General features: G+C 45.5%; 1 protein-coding gene across 1 annotated transcript in view; it reads right to left on the minus strand.

Moving 5' to 3' along the window:
- CAMKK1 (calcium/calmodulin dependent protein kinase kinase 1) overlaps positions 1-9,676 on the minus strand; it is a 24,155-nt gene that overhangs the window by 2,740 nt on the left and 11,739 nt on the right. The window contains exons 5-6 of the mRNA XM_019545294.1: positions 7,581-7,668; positions 1,053-1,181 (exon numbers count right to left, since the gene is read on the minus strand). Of these exons, the coding sequence (XP_019400839.1) occupies positions 1,053-1,181; positions 7,581-7,668 (217 nt within the window). The remainder of the gene's footprint in view (positions 1-1,052; positions 1,182-7,580; positions 7,669-9,676) is intronic.

Raw genomic sequence — 9,676 nt, forward strand, 5'->3', positions numbered from 1 at the left:
GATCACTAGGTTGCCGATTAGGTCGTCCCCCGTAGCCAGTACCAGGTCAAGCAGCGCTTTGCCTCTCGTTGGCCCATAGACTTCTTGAGTCTAATAAAACGCTGTATTAACAGTCTGTGGTATGCGGTGGCATAAAGAAGTGTTAGGAAAAGTAAATGGTACTGGGACAGTTGGCATCCAATCTGGCATTGCATCATTTTATTCCCTTTCTTCCTGATTCTCTGGCAAGCCCTTCACTGAGATGACAGGTGATATTTCAGTAGTTATCAGAATTTCTCAGTCACTATCACAGTGGCATACTCAAAGCTATAAAACTGTTCTCTCTAGCTCAGCCAGCCAGGCTGTTTCTGGTGGATACAATTCAACAGACACTACCTCATGTCCAGAGCCTCATGTCTAGAGCTCTGATTAGCTCAGTTTTGCAACATCTGGACCTGAAAGTATATACAAATTCCCCAAAAACCCATTACTTTTTGTCACTATTGGCAACTCCCACAATTGGCCCTGGCACACACGGGCTGACGTAAAGCTCACTGAACTCAGTGGAAAGACTCCCACTGACTTGATGCACTTTGAGGCTTTGGGTTATGCCACATACACTCAACAACTTTCTGGGCTTCGTCTGCTGGATTTTCTGATCCCCTACTCGGCTTCTTGCCTTGTCTATATGCACGCGCAGTTGCCCAGGAAACATGGACAAGAAGCTGTTTCTCTTCCTTACTTCATACTTTTTAGTGGGAGTGACCTTGTTGGGACTGGGGCTACTTATCTCTGGCAATTTGCTTTTGTAAAATTTCCATGGTCACCCTGGAGCATGACCCTGCAGCTCTGAGTAGTCCCTTGGACTTCAGTGGGGCTGCTCACATGTGCACGGATTACAGAGCTGTGACACTAGTAATACATTTGATGTAAATGCCCAGCTCAAGGGGATAAACAACTCCAGCTTAATAACATGGCCAAAACACTTATACAATGCACTGAAAACTTCCCATCCCTGTTGAGGATTCAAAGGCAGACGCACGCACACCAGGAAAGCTCCAGTTTGTACTTACCACGGTGGGCAAGCTTGGGATTGTCTTGACAGAGTTCTTCACCTCCTCCTCAGTCACCTCCACCACAGTGCAGTGATCTTCTTCCAGAGGCAGTGGGTCTTCCCCTAGTTTCGTTATCCAGGGATGCAACTGCACAGGAAAGGAATGCAAAGAGAGCTGTGAACAACTGCAGAGAACCCCACTAAAGGAAGCTTCTCTGAACTTCATACAGGAGGGAGGCTGGTTAACTTGGGGGCTGGTGTTGAGCACCCCCAACAACTAATGACTCCAACAGGAGCTACAGGTACTCAGTACCTATGGAAATCAGGCCAATTACTCAAGGACCTAAACAGACTTAGAGATCTAACTTTGGGTACCCAGTTTTGGATGTTCTGGCCTAGCACTATTGTAATATCTCAGGCCCCTGCCACACTTTATATGTATAACTGGTTAACTGCGCAATAAATATAGATGGGCCACACATGCAAAGTAAGACCAGCCACAAGTGCAAAGTAATTATCATGTAATTAACTGGTTCACCGTATAATAAATGTAGACCAGCCACACATGCACAGTAATTATCATACGATAAAAATGTCTATCCAGCTATAAAAAGAGCTAATCCACTATAAAGTTAGAACTAGAAAACGCACAACGACTCTTTAGCTGGTTTCCATCCAGCTTTAACCTGAATGTGTAGCAGGGCCTCAGTTTCATGGGGAGGCCTCTCCATAACATTGTCATGCAACTGTGCAAACAGCATGCCCGTCTGACTAGACACTGCATACACTTTCATATATGATGTGAATGAAAAACAGGGCCAATTTTCTTCCATCTGTTCCGCTGTTTACCCATCAGAGAATTTCCACAGGAGACTGCCTAAGCAGCAGCCTGGGAGACTGTTTGGTAAGAGAGCAAGCAGTGGCAGGGGCAGAAGCCAGGGGTTACACAGGATGTATGAGCGAGAGTAGGAAGCATCTTGTCAAAGACTGGGGCCTCTCTCCCTAAGACACTGAATGCCAGAGGGGTAAATTGTGTACTGACGTGGCTTTGGAGCATAAGGTGACAGCTGCACCTACTGGCGCATCTCCCACAAGGCCAGGAAGCTTTTTGCTCCCCCAGTTTAAATAAGCATACAGTTTATTAGATGAGCTTGTAATTAATTAGCAGGCATTGCTGCATCATATCATGTAAATCAGTGCTGCCACAGACACTGGAGGTATTAATTATGGTCTAATGTACTGCATAATACAAGGGACCTTCTGGATAAACACGGGGCTCTGATACCAATATTTTACCTAGGTGCTGGCTGAAAAAGTATTAATAAGAAGAGCCTCCAAACATCCAAGGCTTGCCTACCTCTTGGGGGATTTAGTCTGCAGTATTTACTGGGAATGACATTTATCGCCTAGAAAATGTTAAAATGAGTTTGGTGCAGGTGTCCGAAGCACTCTTCAAGGACCTTGCGAAGAGATTCTTTATGGCACTTAATTAAACTGTGTATTCCAAAGATGATTAATTGTACTTATAACAACCCTCTTCAGAGGCACAATACCACATTAGCCTTAAATGAAATCACTTGACTGTAACTATGCAATACCTAAGTTTTGTGTGCATTTCCTTTAGGAGAGAAATGTCATATATTCTATGCAGCAAGGCACAGACAATGTGTGAGGGGGCCATGGTGTGGAGGGGAAGGATTCCCCCCCACCCCCAGATTTTTGCACCTACAGTGAGGCGTGGGGCAAAGGGCTGCAACCCTGCAAGAGCCAGTGCTCAGCAGCAGTGAGGGTGGCGGTGGCAGCGTGCAGTTGTGCCCCCCGCCTCCACTGTCAACACTCATACATCGTCTATGCAGCAAGGTGACTGAAAAGCAATAATGTCCTCATTCCCCCCACCCCTCCATACAATTCGGTTGATTTTCCAAGAGCAATTCTGAACTGATTTTGTAAAACAATATATGCTAAATAGCTACGAACGCCAAGCGTGACGCTTTGAGCCTTAAACAAGGGAGTGGGTAGATATTCAGCCCAGTTCCCCTTTGTTCCACTTCCATTTTTCTGCTTCTTTTATTCTTTTTTTTAATTGTCAAGAATTTTGGCATTTTTTTATACTTCAATATGAAGACCACAACACAAAAAGCAAACAAAAGAATCAAGATGATCACCTTGAAATTACAGATGATGATATACATCACAGAATTAGCATCCATGCTCCAAAACCATTTTAATAATCTTGTTACAGTACTTTACAACCAATGTTGGGGGAGAGATGAAAGGCCAAGTAGAGATAAGGAAGAGTGAAAGCAGAGGGAAAAAAGAGGGAGAAAGGGAAGGGTGGGAGGACTGGATGCGTTTCGTTAGCCAATGTTTCTATATGCAGAGCCCAAATACTTTCAAAAGTTGGTTACTGAGCCAGAAGGTGGCTGCTAAGTTGGACTACTATTATTCTGCTCTGTGCAACGATTTTTTTCTCTGGCTTTGCAAGATCATTTGCTTTGTTACCATGGCTGCTCTCAAAAATGATGAGTGATGTACTGGACTCGAGGAAGAGGTCAGTTTCCTTCTTTATAAACATCTTGAAATGAGACTAAAAGCTGCAAGGTATTACATTTCTCTCTCTTGTCTTTTGCCTGATGTGCTAAGAGTCAGCTGAAGGCTCCTTTGTGCCAACTATAGTATTTAATACCCCCTGTGAAAGTGGCTCCCCTCAATTAGGGAAAATCCCAGTCCGTTAATTTTATGGTCAAGGGAGAAAAATGCATCACATCTCTGTGAGATGCATGAGCCTCTGTCCCTCAGGCAGTCCTAAATCCTTTACTGTGGATTCCAGTGTTTTCCTGGACCTGGCTGGCTGTTAAGCTCACAGGACAAAGCTCCATCTACTAAATCCTCTCGCAATACATGAGACACTTCTGCATTAAACAAACTGCTTGTAAAAATGCCATGCTGACTTTGCTTGTCCCATGAGGCATCAACTTCCTTAGTTTCATGGGGCTGTTAAATCTTCTAGGCTGCTGATAGATGTGGGAGGAAAAAAAACCAAAACCAAAAAATGTGCTTTACTGGAAGCAGCAGCATGTTAGTTCGACCCAGCTCTGCAGTGTCTGTATGGATTGGGTGCTTTAGTGGGGCTTCTTGGTGCTTTTCATCTAAAGCTTATTCAATCAGCTACTAGATAAATGTGCCCAAAAAGCCCCACTGAAGTGCCTGATCTATATACACATTGGGCAAGCTGGGTCCAACTAATGCCGCTTCTGGGCATGCACTGGGCTTGGTGCGGTAGAGCACTGAGTTTAAAGTAAAGTAACTGTAAGCAGCCCTAGTGCTCCAGGGATGATCAGTTTTAGAGCCACAGCAATGCAGATTAGGCACTGGCATATTACAAAGGGGGTTATATGTAGACACAAGAAAGAACTTAAGGTGCACATCTATTTCTCCAGTCATCCGTTTCCCTTGCAGAAGCCTCTGGGAGAGTGGAGGGACAAGGGGGTTCCAGACAGCTAAAGTAAATAGTTTGATTACCTCACACAAAGCACACCAGGGACCAGATACGGACAGACTACAGAGGTATGTGTGGAAAGGGTGAGATAAGGCCTTGGTAAGGCCCCTGGCTAGGGACAGACATTCAAAAAGCCTGAGCCTGAATTGATTCACTCTTTGCAGGTTAGTCTAACCTGGCTAGGCAAAACGGCTTGTAACCACACAGACATCCCCTTTGGACTGAAAAAATTCAGGCACATGCCTGCAATGGCTCAGGCTAGAAGCTGGGCGATGCTAAAGCAGCCCTCCTTTCCTTTCCATAATGCTGAGCTGAGGGGGGCATGGCTAGGCCCTGGCCAGAATGCTCTTATTAGGGAGGGGTCCCCCCTCCCCGCCCTCTCCAGCAGCCCAGCAGGGAATCACTGCTAACTCTGTGTTTATCAACCCATTAAAAAAACAAAACTTCTCCCCATTAGTTCACACTCTTCTTAAACAGCTTTCCCAAGGAAGGACATTAAGCTATCTGTTGATTAGCTCCAAAAAGCCTGTCTGCCTTTATCATCTCCCACAGCACGGACTGTAGCCAGCACATGGTCTGCTAGTTAATGTTGAGGTGTCTGCGTAAGGCAGAGGCGCAGGAGGAATAATCCCTGTTTAGGAGAGGGAAATCAGGCAAGTGCCTGCAGTCTCTGCCGGAGTTAATTTAACCACATACTAACATTTATGTACTTGACAATATGCAGGACCAATGCTGCCTGTGTCCAAGCACTGAAGACGAGATGTTTAACTAACTATGGACTTGAAGGGGCAGGGACAGCAGCTTATTGCCACTGTGTAGGATCCCCTTGCAGAAAAATCTTTGTATAGCATAAAAAATTGTACAAAGAGCAGCCTCATGCGGGATGCATCCCTAAAAAGAAGGCATGATCAGTCGGTATTTATATTCCATAATATCCATGCAGCCTTCAGGTGACTAGATTAGAACCTCTAAGCAGGTTGCGTGGTCTCAGCAGGGCTCTGGATCAGGTATCCTTTGCATGGTTCCTATATTAGAGTTCCCATGTGGAGGTAATTATTAGGGCTGTGCGAAATGGCTGTGTTTCGATTTGGTTTCTGATTCAGCTATTTTGGAGGACAGTGATTCACTTCAGTGTTTCGGATCACTGTCCTGTTTCATTTTGGCCGAATCTGTTTCGGAGACTTGGCTCCGCCCAATCTCCTCCGAATCTGTTTTGAATGGGCTGCAAGGGAAGCTTTGCACAGCCCTACCCAACCGGGCACAGCTTGAGGCTGGGGGCTGCAGGGCCCCAGCCCGGAGCAGGATGGGGCCATGGGTGGCTTTTCCAGAGAGGGCCCCTGCCTTCTGGGCAGGTGAGGAGACCCCCCACATGAATCTCCCATCCCTGTCACGCAGGGTCGTGGGTCAGGGAAGCAGCGCAGAGCAGCGAGCAAGCCTGCTAGTCCCTGCCACATGACGTGGTTCCACAGGGAACAGAGATCTATGCCAGGGGTCTCCTCGCTGCTGCTGCCCACCCCGTACTGCCCCTCCAATGTGGGGCCATGCAGGGCAGGCCGTGGTGGCGAAGAGACCCTGGCACAAATCTTTGCTCCCTGAGGAGCCAGGTCATGCAACAGGGATTGACTGGCCCCTGGTTTGATTCCCCAGCTCTCCGGTCATTTCCCCTAGCTTTTCCCGGGGCGGGGGAGCGTATCTGTGTGCCAGGTTTCAGCAGGCTGCTGCTGCAGGCTGGGGCCAGCGGCAGCACTGCAGTCTTCCCGGCGCTTGGTGCGAACTATGCCCAACAGCTGCCACTGGTCCCAGCTTGCAGTGGCAGCCTGCTGAAACCCTGCATGCAGATCGGGGGCCCGCACTCCCTGGGAAGAGCTGGGGAATGATTAGAGAGCTGGGAAATCGAACCAGGAGCTAGATGTCAATATCAGAGCAGTCCTTCCTCCCTCCTCTTAGTTTTTGTTTCCCTGCAAGGCCATGTCCGAAATGCCGAAACATTTCCAAAACATTTTGGAGCCTTCTGATTCATTTTGGAGCTATTTCAGAGCCTTCCATGTCAATTTGGATTTGGTGTTTCAGGCACCGAAATGACCCGAAACACCTCTGAAATGAAACAGCTGCTGACATTTCACACAGCTCTAATAATTATCCACTGGAGTTTCCACTGCTTCATCTTAGCTGAGAGCAGCTGCAAGGAGAATTCAGTATGAGACTCTGGTGTTTGGAGTGTGGTGCCTATAAGATTTAATTGTGAGGGGGTCTCTACAGTTACCTTTCTGAGCAGCCAGCACCTTCTCATAGTCCTTAGTCCTGGGGAGTGGGGAAAGGAGGGAGAGAAACAGTCTCCTCTTCTGGATTTGAAGATCCCAGGGGAGCTTCCTCTTGTTGCTGACCCCAGTTAGCATCAGCACAATTTAAAGTTCATGTCTTTTGGCCTGGGAGGGAGAAACAAGGTACCCAGCAACGCAAGGAGTTGCATGTTCCTGGATTTCTCTGGAGCAATCAGGAGTTTTAGGCAGGTGAACCATCTCAGGGGATGGTAGTGGCACATACTAGTGGTAAGCAGAGGATACAAAGCAGCATGGAACTCTTTTTCTTACTGGGGATATTTGTTGTTCTGAATTCCTAAGCTGTGGAAAAAACTGTAGCATGGATAGAAATGAGTGCCACATGTCTTAATCCTTTTGCTGCCTTTATAGCAAGTAGCACAACAAACATTAGCATGTATTATTTGCCTTCATAGTCACTGTAACGCACATTGATGTCTGCTAGAGCTAATAGGTTTGATCTAGCAATTGCTAAGAAAGAAAGAGATGTTTGTGAAGGAATGCCAATGTTCCAGCCAGATTTTGAGCCATTTTAAGTATCACCATCAAGCTTTTATTCATATTTTTTTCAAAAAGCCAGCAGTTTCTACTGTTATAAACAAGTAGAAAAGTGAATATGCTTACCCACTGAATTTTTCTAATTAATAAACCTCCAAGGCAACATTTTGACACACTACAAATGTAAAAGAAATATGAAATCATCTCAACCAAATGTACACATCCACCTTACCTTGATTTCAGGGACCATTATCCTTCTTTCTGGATTTTTATCCAGCATCTTGAGAATCAAGTCCTTGAGCTCTTCACTTGTTTGTGGCCTGATTAAAGAAAATACCAATTTATGGTTAGAAGAGTAATGAATGAACAAGTCATATCTAGGCCTTTTACTATCAATTTGTTTACTTCTTTATCTTACAGATAAAGAGATGTTCCCCCTAAAACTGTGAGCCCTGCAAGCCCAACTTAGTATGCGAACGTCAAGTTGGATTCTTTCCTTCAGATGAATCCTAGTTCCTACTAATGATTCTGCACATTTTGCCCATAGTTACACCAATATAACTTACAAAGGCAAGGCAGAAAGGACACTCAGGTTTAACTGGGGACATATCTGAGTACTATCAGTTATAGTCATGGATCACTGAAAACACTCTGAGATAGTGGAATATAACTGGAGGGCCGTGTTTGAACAGGGCAGTAGAAGTGACATACCAGTCACCATTTTGCTTGCAGAATCTTTATTAGCAATAACATGTTGGGAGAAATAAGTTGGTTTGATATTAAAATCCCAGGATAAAACTGCAGTTTGTATTAATTGAAATGTTTCCAAGAGTTCTGAAGAAAGCTGCATTTAAATTTAACATTCCTTTGCAAGCAAAACAGATTAGCACCAGGCTGCCAAAATGGCTGAAGAAGCACCAAAAAAAAAGTTGACCAGTTTCACTTTCCAAGCGACTTACAAAACGTTAAAAAAATCAACTAAATGGTGACTAGCACCTTTGATTTTTAAGCATGATTTAATAATTTAGCCCCTAATCCTGTAAAACCTTCACTCATGCAAACAGTCTTGGATCTTACATTTTGCCTTCCAGAATGGATTACTCTCAAAAGCAAAAGCTTGCAGAATTGGTTTTATTAACGGCACAAGCATAGGCATTTAAAAACAGATGCAATTCCTATTTCGGCAGTGCAACTGAAATAAAGTTATATTACAACAGCATATGATAGTGCCATGATAGCCAGCTGAAAGCCTCTTATCAGCAGTTTTGTCATAAACAATTTTCAGTGATGCATGTGTTTGCTCAGAGCTGGAGCTCAGGAATATACAATTTCATGCCAGGATACTCCCTTCCCCATGGGAATGAATAGTGTGCACATGAATGTGAACAATTAAAAACACTGGTAAGAATCAAGTATAATGCTTCCCCCCACTGTTCTCCCCTACAGGAAAAGGACATAAACCCAATAATATAAACCTATCAGAGTAAGGGATGTCCTGGTGTAATAGATGTGGAGCTGCTCTGTATTAAGTTAAGAATGCTGCATGTTATCCTGATCATTAGGATGCCTGCCAACTCTGTGTGTTGATTTAGTTAAGGGGCTGTCAGAAAAACACCCGGCAGGAAGAGAAACAACAGCTCACAAAAAACCAGCAAGTTGTTAAAAGACAAGGCAAAAAACTGTGGCCCTGAGAACCTGACCTTGATGAGCCCAACCTGGTCCGGTCTGGACCTGAAGGGTAATAGCCTAAGGAACAAGACATCTTTGGCAGGATTAAGAGCCACTCCTCTCAAGAGCAGAAACAATTGTTTGGTGGAATAAACCGAGCTTAAACTGCTGTACCCTTGAGTACATCGACATAGGAAGCTCCTACATGGTGACAGAAGCCTCCTGTCTGCCAGCTGAGTTGTGCTATCTGCTCTGGGTGCAACAAGGTTTCTGTCACTGTCTAGCAGCTAGCAGAGGGTGTCTGTAGACACTCCTATGGCTTTAGTGGTCCCATCAGCAGCCGCCACTTTCACAGGGAGCTCTGCTGACAGCTGCAGCAGCAGAGCTGCAGAGAGCTGCTAGAGAGGTACAGAAATGCATGCACTCTGGTGGCTGGACACAACTTCTGCTGGCAGAACCAGGTAGTTGTAGATGAGGACTGAGATGTGGTTTCATAGTTAGTGGGGTTGGAAGGGACCTGAGTAGATCATCAAGTCCGACCCCCTGCCAAGGCAGGAAAGAGTACTGGGGTCAAACAACCCCAGCAAGGTGTTCATCCAGCCTCCTCTTAAAGACCCCCAGGGTAGGAGCCAGCACCACTTCACTTGGAAGCTGATCCCA

Source organism: Crocodylus porosus, unplaced genomic scaffold (genome assembly GCF_001723895.1).
Source record: "Crocodylus porosus isolate Cpor-Errol unplaced genomic scaffold, CroPor_comp1, whole genome shotgun sequence".
NCBI classification, from domain to species: Eukaryota; Metazoa; Chordata; order Crocodylia; family Crocodylidae; genus Crocodylus; species Crocodylus porosus.